The 26226-nt window shown below is 44.7% G+C and overlaps 1 protein-coding gene across 5 annotated transcripts in view; it reads right to left on the bottom strand.

Annotated features, from left to right (window-relative positions):
* Nucleotides 1–26226, bottom strand: part of TBXAS1 (thromboxane A synthase 1) — a 374873-nt gene that overhangs the window by 182699 nt on the left and 165948 nt on the right. For all 5 annotated transcript variants that reach the window (XM_006275179.4, XM_019489677.2, XM_059726452.1 and 2 more), the window contains one exon: nt 24289–24385. In XM_006275179.4, the coding sequence (XP_006275241.1) occupies nt 24289–24385 (97 nt within the window). The remainder of the gene's footprint in view (nt 1–24288; nt 24386–26226) is intronic.

A 26226-nucleotide genomic window follows, 5' to 3' on the forward strand; every position in this document is an offset into this window, starting at 1 on the left:
ACTATTTGCTCATTTATCTGTAGGCACCAGAAAAAAAAGGCGCAAGTTTCAAAACTGACGTGATGCCACGCTTGGCTGTATGGCAGTTGTGCTATTAAGGAAAAAAGACATGGCCAAAGTCTTTGACCAGGACTTGTGCAAAATTAGTTTGGGAATTAAAACACCACTCAGGTTAATTTTTTATTTACTCTCAGCCTCTTGTGAAGTTCCTCTGTTGCACTTTCTAGTTCTGGCTGAACAATGAACTAGAGGCAGAAGTGCTGAACCCCTTGAGAGAGAAACCATTCACCAACTGTTTCAAGTCCAAATGGAAGGGCCTATTGTCACAAAGCTGCCAGCTCAAGTTTGCACAGGTCTCCCTATGTCCTTAGACAAACATGGCTACAACCAACACCTTTGAAACATAGGAACAGGAAATTTTAGAAGAGGTTTGGATATGCTCCAAAATCTGAGTACGTAATGTACTACAAAAAAGACCTGTGCCATAAAAGGTTCAAACTATCCCCAGAAGTAGAGATGTTGGCTTTGCTCTAGACCATTTCCTAATCTGAACTAAACCCCAAACAACTGAATGGGCCAAATTCTTCATTGGTGTAATTCTTATTTTACATATCATAGGTTATACCTGGGATGAGTCTGGCTCCTGGTGTTCAGTTCATCACCACTTTAACAACAAAATGACTTCATTCCATATAGCGCCCCATCCAACTCCCACCAAAATTAATAGAAGTTGGAAGGGATCCATAATACATAACTGGTGTGTCATGCTATATAAAGACATCAGTCTTGACACCTTGAACTCTCTCCCAGTTTTCAAATTAAAGTTCAAATAAAAGACAGATACATTGTTTAATGCCTTTCAAGAAATGCGTAGGACATAAAAAACTTGAAACAGTTCTGCTGTTTAGACATGAGAATATTACTTTTATAACTACTTGAACTTAAAATTGGAAACAAATGCTTGCTTCCAATGGTTAATAATAAAAAAGTCTGAAAGATTACCTTCTGCTGGCTGCTTAGTTTATATTTAAACAGGGAAAAAAATGCTTTGCATCAAAGCAGTCACTGTCCAAAGATGAGCTTTAGGAGAATAATCACACGTTCACAATCACAACCAAAATTACAATTTAATCATTCAATGTTGCCACAGACTATAAAACACACATTGAAAAACCTACTCCAACTAATTGTGAAGCAATTAAAAAAATCTAAGAAAATCTACTTATATGAGCACAGAACCTAGTATGCCCAGTCCCAATACTTTCAGGCAACTGTGACAGATTCCACATATGCCATGCCACCTCCCAGTCAATCCCAGTACTTAACCTTGTCCTTACTGGAGCACCAACTCTGATCCACTGGAATATGCATAATAAAAACAAAAGACAACCACTAGCAGACTGCTGGGGATTGGCACAGAGGTTTTCATTAACATATAGAGAAAGTAACTTGGACCCATCTCAAAAAGATGGAGAAAGTGATACTGATACTCACTGTACTGGGTATTCACTGGGTAAGAACACTGATTAAATATCACTGCAACTAACTGCTTAGGAAGTTGCTATCATTTCCACAAATTAAAAAAAAAGAAACCAAACAAGATTTGCATAAAAAAGCATATACTATAGATTAAAACTACACCTAGAATATGAGGCGGAGCTTGATATAATTCCCCACATGTAAAGTTGCACAGAAAAACACCTAATGCACTGGGACACAAGCACCCACAGATACTTTCAGCAGTATTAGAAACAGCAATTCTCCAGCAAAAACAAGTGCTCATCCATACATCTGATACCACGCACATTCTTCTGATCTACAGCTGATTCACAACACTACTGGGGTTTTAGTTCTTGAGCTGCTGGACCTCTACCCTGACATCAGCACTCTGAGCTTTGAGGCACCATTAGTGGGTTCATCTATGTACTTGGGTTTCACAGGAATTGGATGAGGCTGTTCAGTAAGCGGATAATTTCAACAAATAGCTAAGTTACATGAAAAAATGGATTTGAGAGTGTGGGGGAAATACCAGTATCCAGCCAGCCCCTACCTTCAGGATATTCACAGTACAGATCAAAACATTGTGGTCTGATTCTAATCTCAATTAAAATACCACCTGCCAAGTCAAGAACTGTAGTATCAAGATCCCCCTTCTTCTAAATGGAGTGCACAGGGAAAGGCTGAGGTGAAAGGGCACAACTCTCTCGTATGAGACAAATGGAAAAGAGAGTGAAAAATAACAAAATAACAAACCTGATACTGATAAATAATATTTTCAGAGGTTAGTAATAGAGGGGAGGGTGCAAGACCAATGGTTTGCATTTTATTTCAGGTTATTCAGTCTAATGGGAAACAGGACTTAGATCTTCCCAAAATGGAATGAGACAATGAAAGAACCTGCAGATTATCTAGTACTATGCTAGAGAAAATCCTCCTTATGCTTGTCTTGCATTTTAAATTGTTGTCACCCAGTGAAAACCAAGTCACAAAAACAGAACCATGACCCCAACTAGACAGAGCAAGGTGGACTCATCTGCAAAAAGCAACAGAAATCAAGGCTAATACCTGCAAACCCAATGCTGTTCTATATCCCACTCCCCTAGTGCAGAACTGCCACTGCTAAACAAAAGCTAGGCAAAATACAATTAAGTTTCAGATAAGGAAACCATTCTGCATTTAATGAGAAAAAAATACTTATCAGGGCTTAAAGATTTAATATATTTAGCCAGTAATAATATGTTCCCTCTAAATAAAGAGCCATGGGAAAAGATACCTTCCTCTTGCATGTATCTTGTTTGTCTTTAGAGCTGAAATAGAATGTTAAAAATAAGTATTAAAAAATGCCACAAAATAGTAAATAAATAGCCAATGTAAGTTGGATAAAAGATTGGCTCAGAAGAATGCTTTTGGCCTGAATAGAAAGATATGCTTTCATCCTGTTTTGACTATGCTCATACATTTACCTAACATAATTGGATGTAGTTAATATTGCAGAAGCCTTCAAGCAGTGCACATTTCCATCATTAGCGGGTTTAAAGCCTTAATGATATCTCCTGCAGAAAAAAACAACATAGGCTCTAGAAGTGACTGGCAAGTTTTCAACAGGAGGAAAAACTGGAAAATGGAAGAAGAGACCTAATGAAACACTGATCTTGCTTTTCTGAGTCAGTTGGAAATAAAACTTTACAGAAACCACAAAAAAGGGGTAGGGGCAATAGCAAGGATAAGTAAGTGGGTAAAGAATAGTCCAAAAGTTGATCTTAGAGTATCAGAAGAATTAATATAAGAAAGAAAGAAGGAAAAATAAGGAAGAGAGAGCACTTCTTTTTTTTCTGTCTCTCTGCTGCATGCATGTGCATGCACAGACAGCATTTTTAAACCAGTCTCTTTTTACACCTGCAGCAAAACCACCTTCTGTACTTCATTATGCGGTTCTCTTCTTTTTTAATTTCAATAGACTTGGCAAGAAAGTCTTGCATCTAAGAAGCAGCATATCGCAATACATGGAAATGTAAAGGATTTTTTTTTATTGACTAATTTTGACCATTTCCAGGAACAGAAATTTCACTGGCTGGTTTAGTTTCAAAAGCAATGTAATTGTGTACAGCTGTATTCAGCATGTTTAAACCACCTTGTGCAACTGCTGAAAGGAAGATTTGCACACATTATCAGGCACTATCATTAGTTCTGTACACTGTGTAATCCATCTGGTTTTCCCATGTCTACCTAGAGGCAGGTATTGAACTAATGACAGATGGTTGTAACAGCAAAAATAAAGGACTTAAAAAAAGAAGCTGATTATTACTAGGTGCCATTACTGCCTTTGTATTCTTGTTTCCTTTAGTCCTGCAGACTTTTGGTTTCAAAGAGTTATATATACAGAAAGATGGACAAATAATTTACATTTCACCTACATTCTTCTTTTCAGTGTTTACAGAAAAGATGTCCAGACATCAATATGCAAGCAGCAGCACAAAACCATAAACAAACAGAAAAACTTAAGGGCATATTCTAATACCTCTATTCATGCTGAAAAATACTACATGATTGGTCCTACGGAAGTTTATAAAGTCATTCACTACAAATATGGTATGCAACATGAGTCAAGTTATCAATATCTGACTTGGAGTTTCTGCCACTGTCCTTAATGGAAGGACTCAAAAATAAAGGCCTACAAATTTTCCAGTTTCCTTAGTCCAACCCTTTTGGCAGCCATGCCACAAATTAGCCCCACACCCACTCTGAGTGCCGTTCTGAACCCCTTGCTCAATTTTCTGATATACTTTGTACTTCCTGCCTTGCACTCCCTGCATGATGTCCTAGTCTGCTTCCTGCCCTACCTGCTGATGTGTGGCCTGTCCCCTCCCTGATCTGCTGTGTGCCACATAGAGAGGTTGCCCATGGCACTTGTGCCACAAGCTGGCCACCCTTGTCTTCTTATGGCATCTAAAACTACGTAGCTTTCAAACACCTGATCAGAAGAGTTTTCATTTTGTAGGTGGAATACAACTCAGAAAAACTGAAATCCATCCTATTTTCTGTCATATCCCATGCCCAACTTTTTCATGCTCTGGAAATTAATTGCTGCTGCTTCACAGTTTGATTACTGAATGAGTTAGTATTTATACATTTTTAGATAGAACCATAACATGTATTGGTCCTTCTCAATAAGAATGAAAAAAAAATCTTAAGGAGAAAAGTACCAAGAATCTCCCTTAATGTCTTTTTGTTCAGCAGATTTTTTTCAGAAAGAGTATATCCTACATCCTACCAAAACCATAGCTCTGGCCAGGTGCTGGATCCACCCATGAGGGTTCTCAACTAGCCATCCGGTGAGAATGCCTTACTACTGTTTCTAAGAAGCTCAGCAAATCTTAGCTGCCATGGCAATCAATAAGGGATAAGGTAGTCTTCTCAAGTCAGTGCTACACGGACATTTTAAACACGGCAACCTGCTTACAGAGCATCCTTCTTAAGAAAACAAGCCAAACAAATGATTTACAATGGCAGTACAATATAAGGAAGAGAGAAAGATTTTGCAATGGAAAACCATTCCAAGTCAGGCAACCAGCACATTCTTTCTACCTGTAAAATAGTGGATTGGACTCTGGTCAACCTACTTGTTTGTAAACTGTTTTGTGACATTCAAAACCAGAGAAATTACGCCCTTATAAACATGAGTGACAATACATTCATTAAACACTCTTATTAAGTGGGAAAGGATTACTATCCATATTTTCTGAGAAAGGCACAGAAAGACTTAGGAAAGCATCCTTAAACATGTGCTAGAGACCCACTAAAGTCAATGAGACTTAAGATGGTATTTAAAAGTTAGACACGTGCTTAAGTGCTGATGTACTTAGCCACACAGTTAAGTGCTAGACCTGGTCAGGAAACCATTTACCTGTCCCACAAGAGTTGATTTCAATTTTTTCTCAGCCCTAATTGAGATGAAAAGTCAAAAACAACCACCATGTTCAAGGATGATAAAAATATTGAATTTTTGACATGAAGTGTTCTGATATTAACTGTCAATATTTTGTAACCTTTAAGAGGTACATAAGTAACAAAGAACTACAAAATAGCATAGCATAGCCCCTCATTACAAGTGTGGTATGTCCACAGTGGTTGATGTGGATCAGCCATATGGTTAGAGGAACTGAGAAGTAAGTAAGTATAAATTAACTAATATTTCAAACTGAAGTAATTTTATAAACATGTCACACAATGGGATGTTTAGAACAATTCAAAACTTTTTTAAACATTCAGATCGCGAGATATGTGAAGATTGACACTTTTCCACAAACAATTTTGTCTTTGACACCATGATATTTTTTGATGACAAGTGTTTAGTTAGGAAATGTCTATTTCCACTATGGTAAAGAATGTTTCTGTGACAAAGTGTTTCCTAAATGCCCACTGTCACACAGGAAGGCCACAGCAGAGCCCAAAACTGAACCCAGTTATGTACTGCATAGGGTTTGTTTGTCCATGTGAGATCAGACAGGGAACAACAAGGCAACCAACATTACTGAATGGACAGAACAGTTACCTGAAAGCAAAACAGCAACAGGAGACAGGCACAATACAGAATAGCCCCAACTATTTGGCAGGAGTTGTACACACACACACACATACACATGTACTCAGTACATAAAACCAAGGTCTCCTAAATCACAGTCAAGTGACTGAATCACCAAAGAATCCTTCATTTTAGAGGTGCACCAAAACATTGGTCCATAGCATATTGGCACTGATAAAAGAAAAATCGACATTATTGTCAATCAGCTTTTTTTTAGCTGATGTGGCTGATAATGTTGCTGATCAATGCTGTGTGCATGCCCACAGCCACAGCATGCACATGGCCAGAAGTGCAATCCCACCAGCTCAGAGAGCAGTCTGGCCAGTACGTCTGTTAGGGGAAGGGGTGTGGCAGGGAGGGGGACCAGAACAAGACCCCTAAGGTGAGGGAGGGAGTGGGGCTGGGGCAGGGCATGGGATGTAACCAGGGCCTCATCCGGGGGCCAAGGAATGGGGGCAGTTCTTGCTACTGCGCACACCAGTAAAGGAGCCATGGGGAGCATGTGCCCTCCCAGATCCATGCATGGGGTGAGGGCAGGCTGCCACTGTACGCTCGGGATAGGGGCTGCTCCAGCTTCTTCCCTACAGCTGCGCTAGGGCCAGATGTCAGATTCCGCCCCCACTGGGAGGGGAGGCTACAGCAAAACTTGGGGTGGCTCTAGCCCCCACTGTAGCCCTCCCTCCCTCCCAGTGCTGCCACCGCCCACCCCTACCAGCCCGGCCCAAGCACAGCCACCACCGGGAAAAGGTTAGAGCAGCCCTGGCCCTGACTGCACAGTGGCAATCTGCCCTCACCTCATGCAGAGAACAGAGAGGGTGGGAGAGCACATGCCTCCCGTGCCTCCCCTGGGGGTGCATGTAGCAATGGGAGCCACCCCCTCCACCTCCCTACACCCCCAGATAAGCCACCAGATCCCTCCCACAGCCCACCCCCCCCAGCTGTGCAGCATCTGCCCTACTCCCTCCCTCACTGTGGCTCCATGCCCCTTCCCCACAACAGACTTACCAACTGAATGCTGCTCTCCAGGCTGCTGGGCTGCATCTCAGCAATCAGATCAGTATGGGCCGATACGGCTGGTCAATAATCAGCCATCAGTATTGGCCAAAAAATCTTTATTGGTGCATCCCTACTTCGTTTTATTGGGAACTAGAAGACCAGATGGCTCCCATGATACAACATGCTGCATAATGATGTGGCCGATATGACAAGACTTTCTATAAGCCTAACCTATTCCTAAGCTTGATTAATTTTGCAGCTAATGTCAGTAATCATTTGACAGCTTTACTTAAATGCCATTACCTGCAGGAAAAGCGAGAGGGAGAGGTTGTTTATTATGCATACATGAAGGTCCACACAATCAGAAAGAAACAACCCCTTTCAAAATTATTTAGCTGCATATTGTAAGCATATGGTATGTAGCAACATTTCTAAACAGATAAACAAAACTGGACTTAATTACCCATAAAGATCAGACAAAAAGCTAGTAATGTGAGACGGGCACACAAAAAACAAAACAATATAAGGAGTCATTGAAAAGGGGTGGGGGAAGAAATCATTAAAAATTAACTGACCCAACTAGAAAAGCATTTGACTTAACTCTGAAGATAAGATAAAAAAGCACTTTGGTGAAAGATATTTAAAGAGAAAGTTCTATCATTGTGGTTCCTGAATCAAGAAAAGCCTGCCCTAGTTCTTTCAAGTCAGAGTTTGAGGTAGAAAAGTAAGAACACGTAAATCCTTCCTCACCTGCCTCAGAGAGAAAAAAATATATCCAATGCCTTGGGGCCCTGACTGCTTGACTGTGGATTTTGGGTGCAAATTAACATTAAGTAGCCAAGTGGCATACATCTGTCCCAATTCTCTGCTGGCATAACTCCATTTATTTCAATGGAGTTATTCCAACAAAGATTTCAATCCAATGTTTTAGGAGGATGTATGACCTAGCAGATGTAGAAAATTTTTGGGTGCAAAATACATTTTGATAAATTCAGCACTTGGGCATTTTTCCCTGAATTCTTCAAGGCAGGAAGCCATTTCTAAAAGCAGGGTCAGCCCTCAACTCAACCAAGCAAGGTAGAACCAAGCAAGGTTTATATACCATTCAATTTGTGTTTAAATTCATACTACAAGGCAAAATATTCCCACTGTGGGCACATCTATATGAGACGTGTTAAGGCTCATTAGCCTAGTTCACTGCACAGTAAGCGCACACATTTACACACGCACATGCTTACTGTGCCAGATTAAAAATCCTTAATACCATGTCAATTTGCTACCTGGAAATGCAAGTAGTAAATTTATGCAGGATTAGTTACTGCGCAGTTACGAATGTGTAGATGTGACCTGGGAGCATGTCTGCTTCTGGGTCTGCCCTGCCACAAGGGAGCCAGCCTCAGGCCAGCCCCAGGGCTCCAGGCTGGGAGCCTCTTCTGTTCCAGGGCTAGGCTGCCTCTATGCCAGGTCCTGTCTGCAAGCTTTAAAAACCTACAAGCATTTTGAGCCCTGGGGGATACTCAACAGGGAGCCTGAGGGCACTTCAGACCCTGTGTCCCCCTAGGCAGGCCACAGCCTATCTGTGCCTGCCTGCCTGCACCCCAGAACTGCTGGTTGGCATCACACTGCTGCACGGCTGCCAGGACAGTGCTGTCGAGGCCAGCAGGGTGCTGCAGGCTGCTGAAGCCTCCATCCAGGCCTGTCAATCCCCAGGGCCAGCTGCAGGCAGTTTCTGGCCAGCAGGGCCAGGGCCATGTACCTGCAGCACACCCCTAGCAGCCTGCCCTCTGCCTGCAGGTGCTGTGAGACATTGCACCTGCTGTGTGGCTGCCAATCCCTTCCTGTGCCCCTGCTCTGGGTGCTGCAGGCAGCTGCCCAGGGCCGGCAACACAGGGACAACCATGTGGGGGCCCAAAGAGCCAGCACAGGACCCATCATAGCATCCTCCTCACCCAGGCCTATTCCCATGTCTGTGCCCATGCCCATGCCTGCCACCTGGGGCCCCAACTGAACTGAGGAGACTGGTGACCTTGTGGTGCTGTGGGACAAGGCAGTATTGCCTCACCAGTTTGAGCGAGGGCAGGTGTTCCAATGCTCATATCTATGAGGCACTGTCAGGCCGGATAAGGGAGCACAGGCACAACCAGTGGGTGCAGCAGTGATGCATAAAGGTCAAGGTCTTGCAGGCACAGTGGGTCACCATGACCTACCACAATCATCGGTTTGGCCATGCCCATAAGTCCATGTCCTTTATGCAGCAAGTGAAGGCCATCCTTGCGACCTGGGACCCAGGTCACAACCATGCTATCTTTAGCAGCACTGGCAGCCTACCTGTGCTTCCACCCCATCCGCGTCACCAGAGGGGGGCCCCTCAGGTGTGCAGTGCCCTGTCCCAACAAGCTCCCCGGCTGCAGTTTCCAGCCACCACTGGGCCCCTGGTCAGGGCCAGTGCCAGCACCAGCCCCTGGTCGGGGAGCCCTGGCCAGCACCTACCTCACCAGTTCCTCAGCCCCAGGGCCAGCCATGAGGTGCAGCTGGCATTGACATCTCCAGCTGACAGCAGCACCAGCTCCTTCCTGGTGGGGGCCCTAGCCAGGTACCCACATGGCATGCCCCTCCATTGGAGAAGACTGCCCGGAGCCACATACAATCACTGCCACCCAGGTCTGAGTGGAGCCACTGGCCACGCCAGCCCCAACCACATGGTAAGGCTCATACTGGGGGGGGCGGGGGCCTCCCTGCCCCAGCACCTGCTTCTGTCCCCCCACCCCACTTGCACTCCCCTGGCCCCAGGTTCACTCCCCAACAGCATGCAGGGAGGCAGGAGACAGTGATAAACTTTATTGAGCATCCCATGCCTAAAGCTAGGTGGGCATGGGCCTAACACACCAAGAAATGCATCAATGCTGGAGATGAAGTCCTTCTTGGCTGTGGGGGGCCGGGTAGCCACAGGTAGCCCTCCAGGTGTTGGCAAAGGTTGTGGGGCAGACCTGGCCTGCCCCCTGTGCCACTGTAGCTCAGGGCCCAGTACCAGGTGTGCAGGTGCACCCAGCAGCAGCAGGCCATAGTGGGTCAGACACCCCTCAACCCACACAAACAGCTCCTCACACACTGCTTGGGAGCAGGTAGCCAGTGTAGGGCCACATGAGCCAGGGCAGGAGTGGGTAGGCAGGATCCCCAATGAGATGGGGCAGGATGGCCATGACACCCAGTTGCAGGTCCAGCACCCCTGGTTTTAAGTGGCCACTCTCCGCCGGGCCTGGCAGACCAGAGTTCCAGAAGACATGAGCATCACGGGCACTGCCTGCCCAGCTGGCGCTCATGTGCGCAAAGGCCCCGCAGTGGTCCACAATGGCCTGAAGCACCACCAAGTGAAAGCCTCTTTGGCTGTAATACGGTTGGTCTCTGTGGGGCAGGCAGGTGACGGGGATGTGGGTCCTGTTCAGGGTCCTGATGCACTGGGGGAATCCCAGGGCACGGAACCCCACCACTACCCACAGAGGGTCATGAACGCAGAGCATGGTGTCTGCCAGCATGCCCTGGAGGGCACTGCACACCTCAAAGATGGCCTCCCTGGCAGTGGCCTTACCCATGCCAAACAGGTGGCTGATGTACTGCAGGCTGGCAGGCATGACCAGCTTGAGCAGGGTGAGGGCCAGGCTGGTGGCTGCAGGGAGGGGTGGCTGTATGCTGGTATCCTACCACTCCAGATGGGGCTGCAGTTACTCCATGAGGTTGCAGAACGTGGCCCAGGTCATGTGAAAGGCCTCCAGCTACTACTCGTCATCCCAGGTGTGCTGGATGATGTGCCACCACCAGTCCTGCCTGGCCTGGTGGTCCCAGAGGCAGCAGGGCTGGAGGCCCAGGAGGGCAATGGTGGCTCTGGTGGTGGCATCCACAAGGCCCCTGTCAGCTTCCCTGCTGAAGGGAGTTGCGTCGCAGTGGCAGCAGCAGCCCTGGAATGGAGGTCAGCAGTCTGGCATGTGGTCACTGTGCAGGGTGAGATGGCCATGCACAGCGGTCAGGGCAAGATGGCCACAGGACAGCAGTTGGGTAGCGCAGCATGCCAGCAGGGTCAGTACAGAGGACAGCAGGAGCCCAGGGAGCTGGGTGTTGCTGCCAGGGGCAGGGGCTGAAACAACCATAGTGCAGGGAGGCAGCTGCCACATGCTGCACCTGCGCTGGGTACACTGCTCCTCGGCAGGGAAGTGACTGGCCAGAGAGCACAGCTGGCTTTTAAAGATGGCTGCCAGATGCTAGCAGCTACAGCTAGAGCCTAGCACTCCCCCCGGTGGTGGCAGAGGCCCACTGCAGGGCTGCAGGAAACTCGGTGCAAAGAGCAGCAAATCTACTCCCTAATCACCACATGAATAGAAACCTGCCTGAAAGTGCTTACTCTAGAGTAAACTTAGGCCGGATCAAATGCACTTGTAGATGTGCCTTGTTACTCTGCATCACAAAGAGCTGTAGATTCAAGCCATCACATGCTATCAATCTTTACATTGTCTCAGTACAAAATGCAAAAGACAAAGACATGTCACAAAGGACATACAGATGTAAATTTTGTAGCATCATCAAGGTTTTGAGAGACAAAGTTGTACTAGGGAAACACTAGGGAAAAATATCTGGAGCTTCTATTTTTCTACAAACAAGGAAGCAAAAAGTCATGAAAAATGAGTGTCATGCAGCTAATTTTGAGGAAACTGGTACCAGAAATGTCATGCAATTATTCAACTTCCTTGTGCCCAAGTCAATCTAAAAGAAAACTACACAGAAAAGATAAGTAAGAATCTGACTTTAAAAAGATAAACCATTACAGGTGCTCATCCTCCCAGGACAAAAGAAATGTTTAAAACTGCAATGTACTTTCATGAATGCTATCTAGAATGTGGTTGTTACAGCCAATGTAAACATTCACTCTGCTGAAGGGTGGTAAAGGGAATATGAAATGGTGTTCTCATGGTATATACTGCACTAAGAATTCCTTTTGTATTGCACTGTTTCAATCATTTGAATTATTTTCCAATTATTGTTTTTTCAATCAGACTTAAAAAAGTTTGTGATTATTGTTTGCAGACCAGATGTCTGTATGTATGTGTAGTACACAAGTTATCCATTTAAAAACTGGGTTTATTGCAATTTGCAACAGCACCTTGGGAACAAACTCAAAATTTCACAAAAAAGCATGATAATGATGATGCTGAATGATGGAGGATGACATTGAAACTGGCACAGCAGGAAGTGCCAGGGAAAAAAGTCAGTAAACGAAGAGGATGAGGGTTAAAGGTTAGACCATTGGCAACACGTAGGGGGTGCAAGCGGGTGCACCCCCTATGAAAAGGCGCCACTCGCCACCCCACCCAACCCCGCCACTGACCCTGCCACCAGCATCTGCAGGTGGTCAGCGATCATCGCTGGCCACTGCCAACGCAGCCAGCGGTGTCGGTGAGTGGTCACCGATCCCTGGTCAGCGCTTGTCACCCCCCACCGCCAGCACCAGCAGAGTCTGCAGGAGCTCCCTACTTACCACTGCCACACTCCCACCACCGCCATACCCCCCAGGTGCCAGGGGCACATGTCATTCCAGGGTTAGACAGTGGGGACCATGCGAGTTTCTGACAATTCAACTAACGTTCTAGTTTAGAAGGCCTCTTCCTCATTTTTGTGCTGAACTTCGTCAGGTTGGAATACTCGGTATAATTAATGTAATTTTCTGTATTATTGTACTGGAGTAACCCCTAGAAGCTTCAGTCATGCAGCAGCACTTCTCTGTGCTTCTTGCATAAACATAAAACATGTACAGACATTTACCCCTATACAAAATGAGAGAAAGACCCTGACACTCTAATATGGTAGCCTGTTACCCCATACAAAGTCAGTGCATGCAGCCTCCTGAGGAATTAAATTGTGGCCCCTAGGTTTCTGGTCCATGTGCTGCTCCCTATTCTCCTTTTTGCTGCTGCTTTCAGAGTCCCTGAGCTTCACCTCCTTCCTCCATCTTCCACTTCCAGTTCACACCTCTGGAGGCAGGGACTGAGGGAGCCCATGGCCAGAGGGCTTGAGGGGATCCAGGCACCCTGAATGGCATCCTCACTGATGTGGTGCAATGGTGGCCACCTGGTGTGCAGCAAAGAGGGCAAGGGTGGTAGGTAGGGACCACAGGGCATTGCATGAAATATCCACATGGTAGGGTACCCTGGTGAAGTAGAGGGGGTTACCATGATGTGTTGGGAGCCCACGCAGTACAGTGGGGGCGGGGGGAGGCTTGTGCAGTGCAAAAAGGGTCACATAAGTTTTGTGTGTGGCTGGGAGTCCTGCAGCCCCCAGCCACTCAGAAGTTAGGAAGCACTGCTGTAATACAGAACTGCCCACCTGCTGATGTTGAGGCTGCTGACAGACATTCATTTAAAAGCATAATAGGATCAGATCCCCAATCCCAACAATCGTGCCTTCTGCCATGCTACTCATGAATGGCAAGACTCACCATTTTGGATTCAGGAATCAGGTGTCAATCGTGCCCTATTTGCCAGTGTAGGGGGAGCCTGAGATCACCAGCACAAGTGAGTTGAGAGCCAGGGGTCCAACAATCAGCTGATTATGAGCTAGCTCCGGGGACTGGACCAGGGCCATTTCAAGCACCAGTGCAATCCTGGAGCCAGCCAATAGTCAGCTGTTGGCTGGTGGGGATTGTACCACGGATAATGGAGATCCCAGTGTGGTCATAACCCTGCCACATATTCAATGGCATGATAGAAACCAACCACAAAAAATATTAGACTTTTTTGTAATACGTCTGTGGATGGTTTTCCTTCTTGTGGCATCATTAATTGCTTGAACTGTGGCCAGGTTACTATTTAAGGCGCAATTAACTGACTAATCGTGTCATAAGTGTAACATCTGCTAGGAGCCTTACAGTTAAATAGCCTTCCCTTCATTTTGTGTAAATCAGTGTCATTCCAATGAAGATAATGGATGCAAGTGATTTCATGTCATCTGAGAACCTGGCCTTGTGCTGCAGTATAGATCCACCTATAATTTTAAAGTTTGGTGTAAGGAATGTTGAGAAAAACCCAGCATGACACAGTGCTGATTTGATGAAGCTCAAATCCATTCCAACGCAGAATTTTAGCATGTTGCGTGACATTCAGCCAGCATTAGGCTCCATTTAGTATTGACCAATAGTTAAATTCCACTAGAGTAGTCACTTCATTGTGGAAGTCAAACAATTTCTTTTCAAGGGCTAGATTAATGATTCCTACTCCCAATTAAAGATAGAATGCCATTCTGTAACTATTTTTAAAACAAGCCTCCAAATGGATGTCTGAATTGTTTTTAAATGCAAACAAACACACACACACAAAATTATGGCTGAGAGAGAGGTTCAAAGAAAAAGGCACCAAAATCCTAATAAGATCATGGCTAGAGCAGTGAATCCACAGTCAATATAATTATATTGGTGCACCACCCAGGAAGTTAAATGGAACTATGCTGATTGATACCAGCTGAGGATCTGGCCCAGAGTATGAATTTGAGGCTTAATCTGAGCTAGAGAGTTTGGTGATGAATGTATAAGCTAGATGGGGATGAACCTATAGCTAGATTTTGTTCCAAAGCAGCATAAATATCAGCTGTGCCTGTAAGATTTCTACTGTCTTGCACCCTGGCTGAACAGAATACAGGGAAATGGCCATTTTTATGATTTCAGTTCAGAGCTCAATAGAATGAGAAAGAGACAGATGCCAATATAAAGAACTAAAATATATTGTTTTTATCTCCATACTTGACATCAACCTACATGTGAAGGATTTGGTAAAATAAAGGAGATGAGGCAAGGTTTTTCTCCCCCCTGAAAAAGGGTGTAATTCATTTGTTTTGTGAAGTTATGTGGGAGGGGAGGCAGGAGCCCCCCTCCCAACATGTCCCAGGACCCCACCTGACAAACCCCGATACTCACTGCAGGGAAGAGGACGAGCAGCAGCTGGGGGAAATCGCTAACGCAGGCTTGGCAGTTCTGCAGCTGCCTAAGCCTGCAGATCAGCGAACCTCAGGGGCAGGGCCTGAAAGCAGTGCAGGCCACTCAAAAGGCAGCTAGGGAGACACCCAGCTGCTGGGAGGGCGAGGAGGACACCACCGGAGAGAGCCAGGTGGCGGAGCTGAGAGGGGAGAGGCAGGACGCCGGCAGGGAGAGGCAGGTGGCGGAGCCGGGTAGGAGTGGTGGAGCTGGGCACAGGGCAAGAAGCCCCAGCGTCCGCCAAGGAAGCCTGGTGGGGAAAAACCACAGGTCTGGGCTCGGGGAGCCAAAGTTGCCCGGAGGGGCACGGCAGGGAGAAGAAGGTCGTTCCCACAATCACAGGCAAAGACCAGGCTGCGCTGGCACGTTCAAGTACCCTGGTGGGGAAGGGCAGCGAGTGATGGCAAAACCCTGTGGGCAGCCAAGTGAAGAGGGAGAAGCAGATGGCGACTAGCCCAGAGCCCGGCAGGGAAGCGGCGACTCCCACCAGGTGGTAGGAACAGGAGTGATTAATTCCTTGCCTGCTGGTCCCTGGGAAAGGTAACCAGAGGGACAGACAAAGATTCCTCCTCCCATCCCAGGGAGGCAGAGGGGTCCTGGGGGTCCGGAGTCCCCTGTACTTCATCAGCAGATGCCGAACGTCTTCACCTTGAGTGAAGAATCTTCTAAGTTATCATTACCCCAGGCTGGGGCATGTTTAGTTATCCATGGGTTGGTCTGAAGATAAAGGATCAATTCAAGAGCGAAAGACGGTCGAACATACCCAACCCCACTTGGGCAGGCCTTGCGGGTGAGAAGAGATCATCCTGGGGAAGATTACAGGGAGCAAAGCCCTCCCAGGCCATGGATGTGGTAAGGGTGTGGTAAAGGGAAGGTTTGGAGCCCCACGAAGGAAGACCAGGGCCATGACCTCTCTGGGACCACCAACAAGGAACTGCCTCCCCATCTATCAACATCGAAGTCGTGGCAGGCAAGTCGGAGCAGCACTCAGAACCATCTAGGTGACCCCAGGGTGCAGTCTCACCCTGACGTCACCAGGGAGGAAGGCGCCAACCAGGAAGGGGCCAAAGCCTTACAACACCTACCAGGGACAAGTTACATTAACTTCTTATAGGTTGTTTTTGGTTTCTCATTGCTGGGAACTGCAGAAGCAAGGAAAGAGCACCTGAAGTGATAAACAGGCGTAGAAGAAGCAGCAAGTATTCAATTCAGCTTCGGATCTGAAAAAAACCCCCGAAAAACCCAGCTGTCATGCAGGTACCAGGCAGGGGAGGCTGATTCCTGTTGCCCCCCACTGCCCCACGCTGTGCAGTGGGGGCTCTGCCACGAGCCCCCAGATGCCATAATCGCCGCTGCTGCTGCCACTGAGTGTGGGGCTTTTTTCTTTTCTTTTAAGTGCCAGAATGCTGGGGCCGAGCAGGGCAGCCATGGCGGGGGGAGGGGAGATATGGAAGGGGGACTGGGGGAGCGGACAGGGGGTAGGGCCAGGTGGGGGGTGGTGCTTGAGGGGGCTAGGGGAGCCAGCGAGAGTCTCCCCCATGGTCCCCCCCCCCTTACTTACTGGCACAGAGCTTGGGTCCAGCTCCCTGCCACAGCAAGTGGGGACCACCCGAATCTCTGAATTGATTCAGAGGCTTCTGATTCAATTCAAACCTTTTAATGGGTCTCCTGATTTGATTTGGATTTGGAGATTCATCCCCCGAATCAGGCTGTATCTCCTCTAAATTGAATTGGCTTTGCACAGCCCTAATAAACAGTTACAGCTTCAGCCTAGGACAAAAGCTGGAAGAGCTTGGTTGGATTCATGGACTGAAAAATCTCCCAAATTTGTCAGGATTCAGATCTGAAATTCTGGATTGGATCTACCATTAATTTTTTGATTTGCTAACAGCATAAATTCTTTTAGAATGTGAGTTCCAGTAATCAGATAAACTTAGATTATTCAGCATTTACCTTGGCCTGTGGACATGACAAAGTTCATTTTCTGCCGGGTTTGCTCTATAGTCTCTTGGATACAATTCATCGTTTAAATTACAGGCCAGGTAACCTCTGGATCTTTCATTTATCTGTTCCCTATAAACACCCTGATTGTACTTTTTCAAGCTTACACGTTAATGACCTGCAAATATTATTTCAAAAAACAAATTTGCCATGTAAAAGCTAAATATCTGGAAATACATTATGCCCCATTATTCTGCCTGGCATAATACACCATTATGACCCTGTCTCACATGGAACACAATAATGTGGTGCAGCAATAAATGTTTAAGAACCACGTTACTGTTCTTATAGGGAAAACTCTATTCAACAGATTAAATAGACTAGTGGTGAGAAAGAAGATATCAGTTTCTATAAGAGTCCCTGGCTAGAATTCTCTCTGATTTTTCTATGATTAATCTAAATTTAATTTTTTTTTTGCTCTTTTGGCTCAGGGTTTATGTACTAATTTTCATTTTATCCTTTCCTACTGTAATTATAAACATAGGGAAAAATTGTGCGTGTCCCAAGGATGAGGATGGTATTCATTAACAGCAGAAAATAAAAACGTGGCTAAATCACTCACCTTAATCAAGTCTATATTAAGTGGAAAAATATGAGATCATTAGTGCCTGCCTGCTGATTACATGGGTAGGAAAAAAATATACCCCAGCTCCACAGGAAAACAAGACTTGGTTTGTTATTACTTGGTTGCCTGTTATAAAAGTGGATGCTGACAGTGAACCTCGACGCAGTTTTGAGCCGGTCACCCTAGGTTACTGCCACAAATACAGTACAAAATTACTAATCTGTAATTCAAAAACATCATGAAGAGGGCAAAGGGAGAGGAGGGGGGAGCCCAACATGCTTTTTTCATACCACTCAAAAACAGATTTTCTTGATATTACATTTCAGATATTCAAAGGGAGAGTTAACCACTCCAAATAAACACTGCTTGGCTGCAGCTCATACAGGGCCAAATCTGTTTGCTTGCATAGAGACTGAGCATTCAGGCTCCATATGAGAGAATTGCAGGCGGGCTCAGAGAATAAAAATCTATCACTGATTTAAAGGACAAGACAAAGATCTGCAAGCAGAATCACAGCCACAACTTTCACTCAAGTCAACAGCCCCCTCTGTATCATGCATGGGTAGGAGGAGTTAGGGTTACCAAATTAATCATAGATCTCATAGACGTTAGGGCTGGAAGTCAGCTGGGGTCAAAGGATCCCAGCAAGATAAATGTCCAAATGTCTCTTAAAGGAGTCCAGAGTAAGTGCTAGCACCACCTGTGGCGGTAGTCTGTTCCAGGCCTTGGGAGCTCGGACAGTAAAGAAGTTCTTCCTTATGTCCAGCCTGAAATGGTCTTGGAGGAGTTTGTGACTGTTTGACCTTGTCATCCCTTGGGGTGCTCTGGTGAACAGGCATTCCCCCAGATCCTGATGTACACCCCTTATATACTTATAGGCAGCCACCAGGTCCCCTATGAGCTGTTCTCCTGCCCGCTGATCATGTGCGTGGCTCTTCTCTGGACTCTCTCAAGCTTCTCCACATCCTTTCTAAATTGTGGAGGCCAGAATTGGATGGAGTGCTCCAGCTGCGGCCTCACCAAGGCTGAGTACAGCAGGAGAATGATATCCTGGGATTTGCTTGAAAAACATCTATGGATGCAAGCCAGCGTTTTGTTCGCTTTACCAGCTGCAACATCACACTGGTGGCTCATATTCATCTTGTGGTCAATCGTGACCCCCAAGTCCCTTTTAGCCATGGTGCTAGCAAGCGTAGCATTGCCGAGCCTATAAGGATGCTGTGGGTTTTTCTTCCCATGGTGGAGTACCTTGCATTTTTCGGTGTTGAACGCCATCAGGTTTTCATCCGCCCATTTTCTGAGCCTGTCATGGTCAGCCTGGATCACCATCCTGTTCTCGGGTATGGACGTTTTACCCCAAAGTTTGGTGTCATCAGCAAACTTGGCCAGTCTGCTTTTGATACCAATATCCACATCATTAATGAAGATGCTGAAAAGAATAGGTCCAAGGACAGAACCTTGGGGGACCCCACTGGTCACGGCGCAACACAATGATTGACTTCCATCGACTACCACTCTCTGGGTCTGACCTCAGAGCCAATTTCAAGGCCGCAGTTGGCCAGTTTTTCTGTGAGATTATCATGGGATACCAGATCGAAGTCTTTTTTAAAATCAAGATATATGACATCTATCTCTTCTTCCTTGTCCAGGTGATATGTCACCTGGTTGTAGAAGGAGATGAGATTGGTCAGGCAAGACCTACCCACAAGAAGCCCATGCTGGCTATCCCTCAGGATGTTGCCATCAGCCAGTTTGTCAAGAATGGTCTGTTTGATAATTTTTTCCAATATCTTCCCTGGGATAGAGGTCAGGCTGATGGGCCTGTAGTTCCCCAGATCTACTTTCCTCCCTTTCTTGAAGATAGGCACCACATTGGTCTTCTTCCAATCTTCAGGCACTTCACCAGAGCGCCACAAGTTCTTGAAGATCTGTGCCAGTGGCTGAGCTATGATGCTTGCCAGCTCCTTAACTGTCTAGGCCAGCTGACTTGAAGGTGTCCAGCCTTTCAAAGTGTTCCTTCACATGGTCTACATTGATGAAGGGTAACAGTTCTCCCCCACGCTGGCTGTCCCGTACCATACTGAGCAGGGCCATCCCTTGGGGGCTGGTGAAAAACTGACGCAAAATACCCATTAAGCAGATTGGCTTTTTCCTGGGTGTCGGTTGTCAGTTGTCCCATATGGTTTAGCAGGGGTCCAATGTTACCCTTGCTTTTCCTCCAGCTCCCCACATATCTAAAAAAGGACTTTGTCCTTGATGCATGTAGCAAGTTGGAGTTCAGTCGCAGCCTTGGATTCCCTGGTTCACTCCCTACAGGTCTGGACCAGTGCAGAATAGTCTTCCTTTGGGGTGGATCCAGCCTTCCATCCTTTATAGGTCTTTCTTTTTAGACGCAGGAGGTCCGCTAGTTCCCTGCAGAGCCAAGAGAGCTGCTGTGCCCTTTTGCTGCCTTTCCTCCAAGATGGGAAAGAAATTGCCTGTGCTTCCAGGATTGCTCCCTTGAGAAGCAAACACTAACTCTCCTCCCCTTCGGGTTGTGGTCCCTTAGGGCCTCACCAACAAACCTCCCGAGCTTGTCAAAGTCAGCTTTCCTGAAGTTGAGGACTTCTGCATTGCTGACTGACTTGACAGCTTTATGGCGGACATCGAAGGTGATCAGCTCATGGTCACCATCTCCCAGCTTCACTTCAATCGTTAAGTCATCCCCTGTTGCCAGTACCAGGTCAAGAAGCGCTTTGCCTCTCATCGGTCCATAAAGTTCTTGAGTCAGATACAGCTCATCCATACACGAGGAAGCTTTGAAACCACTCAGATTTGGCCGAGTGCTCTTCCCACAAGGTGTCTGGGTAGTTGAAGTCTCCCATAACAACCACGCACCAGGAGCATGCAGCCTCAGCCAGTTCCCTGGCGAATTCTTGATCAACCTCTTGATCCTGGCTAGGAGGTCTGTAGTAGACTCCCACCACTGTGTCCCCTGTGTCATGTTCACCACAGATTTTAACCCAAACACTCTTCAGTCTTCCACCCTGGGTGTCAATGTCGGCTTGCAGGGACAGGTAGCCTTCCTTGACAGAGAAAGCTACACCCCGGCCCCTTTTGTCCACGCGATCTCTCCTGTATAAGGTATAGCCATCTGTACCTGTGGCCCAGTCATAGGTGTAGTCCCACCAGGTTTCCATTATCCCTATGAGATCACAGTCATTCTTGTTTAGCAGGAGGACCAGGTCCTCCTGTTTATTGGAAGCACAAGTTTCAGTAGCTCTTCCCTTGCCTTGGTTCATCAAGCTTTTGCCCAAAGTCCTACTAGAAGCACCTTAAACAAACTGTGGACACTTGTAAAATTGAAACATACATTACTGTGTATTCAAAATGGCATTCAGCTCCTTACAGCAAGTGTCAGTGTCTGTACAATCATAAACAGATCTGCCTCCAAAACAATCCTCTCATGCTGAAAAGAACCCCATAAACAGCAAAGAAAAGGATGTTTCATATTGTATCAACAAGAAATGCAGCTTAGTAAATACCAAGTTCATGTGTACAATTTCATGTAATATCTTGATGACTCCCTTACCTCTCCATTGAATCGCTTGTCTAGGTATTAATCAGGGAAATTCTGAGAGTCCTTTCATCTGATTAAAACTGGAGTGATTCTACAAAGACCTTCTAAATACCTTCCAAGAAGTAACTATCCAGTATACATTTACAAATTAAGGTAATTCTTTTTAGGAACACTCAACAACATGATACCACACTATAGACAGTTTTAATAAAAGTTCTGAGTTTACTGAATTATCATCTTATCACTCCTTGTCTATCAGCTGTGTTTATTGGTGCAGCCCTCTGAAAATACAATTTCCCACTACCTCTCAGAAATATATATTTTTATTATTAATCGTAAAGGCACCAAAGCACATATGGAATGTAAACTCCCCCCCCGCCCCCCAATGCACTTTGCCTTTGGAATTAGTGCCATACATCATGCAGCTTACAGACTTTTTTTTTAACATATCATTACAACCAGTGCTGGAATATGTGATGAATAATGTACTGTTGTGGCATGTAGGGTTAATGTACTGACATTTTGTCCCGGTAGACTAGGTTGAAATCCTGGTTTTGTTTTAAAGAATAAGCAAGCAAGCAAGCTTGATGGTTTTGTCCTATTCCCTATTCAAGCGCATCAGAAAAATCATCTGCAAAACTGACAGTCAACTCAAAGAAGAGTAGGGGGCATTCCAAATGAGAATTTTACTACATTAACAAAACTTTGTATCCACTTATTCAAAACCAGGGTTCTAGTCTCTCAGTATAACATGGGCGGGGAGGGAAGGGGGAGAGAAAACTTATTTTTGTATTTCAAATTCTCCATTAGCAAATAAAATCTTAATGAAAATAGAGAAGAGACTTGCTTGGAGTAATTTTAAAAATATATAAACAAACAGAAGCACTCTCTCCTAAAAGCTTTATAACATTTACATCAATATAAGGAAGGCTTCTGTTACCTAGAATGTGCTTTTCTCACCTTCACCTCACAACCATTATTCACATATACAAAATTGTATTGAGTAAACTCAAATGGCTTCTCTTATATATATATATTTTTTTTATAAAATCCTTTATACCACACATCACCAAACACTTAAATTAAGAGTACCAATTGCCAGCTAACAAGAGAAAGAAGCTTCCAAGGTGAACTTATGGGAAAATAAATGGCTGACAGGAAAACAGTATAGATTCCAGACAGATGTGGATATATGTGTAAATAGAAAGCTGAACATCCCCAACAATGGAAAGCAAACAAAGTAAAAGGTGGGAAATAAAAGCTTTGAAGACTAGAGGTAAGTGAGAAAGCAGGAGAACAGGTGGATAAAAGCTGAAGTAAAACAGAGCATGTTCATATTAATTATTTTGAATGTGATTTATAGGCATCTCTCAAGCCAGTGAGAAAAGACAGATGGAAGATGGCTTGTCATTAAGGAACAGAGCTGGAAATTAGGGGCACCTGTACACACCATGTTAATTTAATCCTCATTAAATTAAATAGGTTTATAAAATTTAAACTAGTTTATTTTGGAGTGTTGCATCATTGTTTGCACACACTAGGTTTTCAAACTAATTAAGTTTTGGAGTGTCACAACAGTGCTTGCACACGCTTGGTTTTCGAATGAATTAAGGCCAGCTCCTGGCTGGTGCCGCAAGAGAGCAGGATGGTCCAGTGCTGCCCCACCCCGAGCCGGAGCCCCCCAATCCATGCTGTACCATGCAGCTGTGGAAGTATAGAGCTGGCACATGCCATAAGAAAAAAAAAGTGGAAGCAATTTGAAAGTAGAAACAATACAAAGGGGTGAACTACAAAAAGCCGCAGTGTCATCTGATAGACAAAGAGGTTCTTTACACGTCCTTGAATGCCTTTGTATTTGCATGCAACAAATCCATGGGTGCAAACCTTTAATTCGTGGTGAGCCAAACAAAACTACTTCCAAGGAGTTTTACTTTAATGCACCAAAAAGATTTTTAAAGCATCCAGAAAACCTGCTCAAGAAAGGGCAAAAAATGTGGCATGTGCAAAGGTTCTAGAAGATCTGCATTCAATTCTGTCCTCTGCCATGGGTTTCCTGGGCAATTTTGAGCGAACCACTTGATCTGTACCTTATTAATAGTACATCCTTATCTCACAGAGCTACTGTGGGAATAAACCCATAAATACTCAAGAAATGCTCAAGCACTGTGGTGATAAGAACAATATACATATTAAACAGAGAGACAATAGCAAGATCCAACATCTTACAGTAAAAATGGTACATTGGCTAAAGAATTCTGAACCTCCTAAACTTTAAGAGGGTATTGCAGATATTTATGAAGACTTCTAAAGAAAGAAGAACATGCTAACTGGAAAGGAAAAAGAAAAGAACAGCTTAAGCCAAAAAATGAACACAGACATTTTCTTGTAAAATGTTAAATGAATATGGGAAAGCCCTACTGTGCCTTTGTGGCTTCCTTCTTTTTATTTGTTCAAAACAATCCTTCAAAAAGAGCATTTCTAATATTTTTAAAGGTCTAGAGCACTAAATTGTATAGAAATCATTTGCATTTCTTAACACAGATACCAATTCTTTTTATTTTATCATACAATAATGCTCAACTATGAACCGGGCACCATTGTGCTACACGATACATACGCATAGTAAGGGACTACTACCTTTGTCCCAAGGAACTTAAAATCTGAATGGACAAAGACAGACAAAGGGCCAGAGGAAAAAGAACTAAGGTGCAGAGGAATTAAGTGACTCGCTCATCATCACATTGGCAGACCTGGAGACTAAACCCAGCTCTCCTGAGAGTCAATCCAGTGCCTTAGCCTCAAGATTACCATTTCAATTTTTAATACTTCCTCTTTGGCCCTTGAAATCCTAAGGGCTAGAGGAAGAGAATATTGTCAGTTTATGTTCCTTCAGTTTTTACTCGGCAGTTCATGCACCTTTCCTTCTAAGTCTATCCTTCCTCTATTTCCTTCAGCCTGATTTGAAAAAAATGCAGACTCTAAAATCAGCATAAGATTTGGCCTGTCTTGGACCTGCAGGATGAGGGCTCTTGGGTGCTGAAATGACAGTATACAAAAGAGTCTTTCTACCAACTTACAATTCTGTTGGTGAAGTTACTGAAGTCCTTCACTAAGATATGTTTGATCATCTCTGGCTCAGACACCACCATGTATGTACGACGGCCAATGTAGTACCTACAAATAAGGAAGAGAATTGTATCAATAGTTATAGCCAACAGATGATGAATAGCCACCTTCCCCAAGATGCTATAGTAGCTCAAATACGTTCCTATAAATAAATCAAAATAGTTTTCCATTCCCTTTGATAGCTTAGTATCTCCTGCGACTCTCTCTCAAAAAAAGAAAGAGCTGTCAAGTCACTGGTGTTTTAAAAAACCAATGTATATGTGTGTGTAGTTTTTTGCCTCTAATTATTTTCATTACTCACTAAAATCCAATCCTGCAATTTTGTAGAAACCCAATTAGAGGAGGTTAAAATCCTGGGGTTTTTACATGTGCTCTGTGGGGGGGGTATTTAATTAAAGCACCTGCAGTGTCTCCTGTATCAGTGTCCCCACACTTCAAAATGGCGGCAGAAGTGCTTGAACTAAAGTTCATTCATTTAGCTAAAGAGCTCCTGCTGCCATTTTGAAGCACGGGGATGCTGATACATGAGACACAGAGGCTGGCTGGAGCACACTAATTAGCATGCTCCAGCAGACTTGATTAATCGAATCTGCTCTGACACTCTGTAATTCCAGCAGATCAGAGCAGCCTCTTAGCACGTCTACAGGCACCCATGGGTGGTATAAGTGTATGAATTCCTCTCCACGGTGAAACACCTAAATATCTCCAAACCTGTACATCACTAGTTTGCAATTGTTGCAGAAAGACCAAAGAACAAATGGCCCCAAAAATTAACCTTCCTTTACATTCCTTCCCAAACATGGGTCTGTCCAGGTAAAATATAGAGTATCCTGGCACAGAAGCAAAAGCACACCTTGCAATTCTGTTGCCTGTTGTCTCCGGTGGCAAGAGGAGTTTGGACCCCCAAAAATTTGATTCAAGCACTTTTCAGGGGGACCAAATTCACTTTGACACAAAGCAAACAGGAATCATAATATATTTCATTTCAAACTTATTTATGCTATATATTGATCCTTATGATATCAGACCCACTTCACTGTTTCTAGGACTTTGTCCTTCAAATGATTCATTATTTGAATCACAGCTGGTAATGAAGTTTCTAGCCATTCTCTCTCTTGTATCATATAAAATAATTAATCCCATTAAAAGTGTGAGTGTCTATGTGTGTGTGTGGCAGGGGAGTAGATGGGGCCAGGAGGAAAAAAAGAATGGGACAGAGTATAATAAGTAAATCCACTAGTGTATCCAAATGACTCCAAAGTGTCTAAAACTGCTGTTATGCAAGGTTCTGTGCTGTTAATCTGCCTGTGAGACAAACATGTTTAACAGTAGATTATATTTAAGGGTGAAGGAAAAGCAAAGATATATTAAGTGTTCCCCTCAAGGCTCCTTCCTGCTTTCACAAACCCCATGTTTACTGCAACATTCTTCCTAATCTTTGCTTCTTTCTGTTAGGAAAGAAGTTGGAAAGCACTCTGGAAAACTCAATTCCACACATTACAGTAATGAGCTCCTCATTCTTTTCTTCCATCTTAGAAAGAAAAAAGCAAAGCAGAAGGGATAGGGGGAGCTGAGTATAAAACAATGTATGAACTACTCTGTTTGGTCAACATGAGTCCTGATCCTTCAGAAACATCAGCATATACTGAACTTTAAGTACACGAGTCACCATATGCCCGAAGTCTTTACAAGATCAGGGCCTTGTTCTCAAAACCAGGAGGATGTTTCCCTACCAGTATTTGTTTGTTTTCTAACTGTCTAATAGGATAAAAACTCTGAAGCAATAATCTTTTCTAATAAACTACACAGACTTACCTCTGCCATATAAAACCTTCAATTAATCTGGTATTATTACATGGGGATAGTGCCAACCTTGCTTAGACTTAGAT

The sequence above is a fragment of the Alligator mississippiensis genome, chromosome 4 (genome assembly GCF_030867095.1).
Source record: "Alligator mississippiensis isolate rAllMis1 chromosome 4, rAllMis1, whole genome shotgun sequence".
NCBI classification, from domain to species: domain Eukaryota; kingdom Metazoa; phylum Chordata; order Crocodylia; family Alligatoridae; genus Alligator; species Alligator mississippiensis.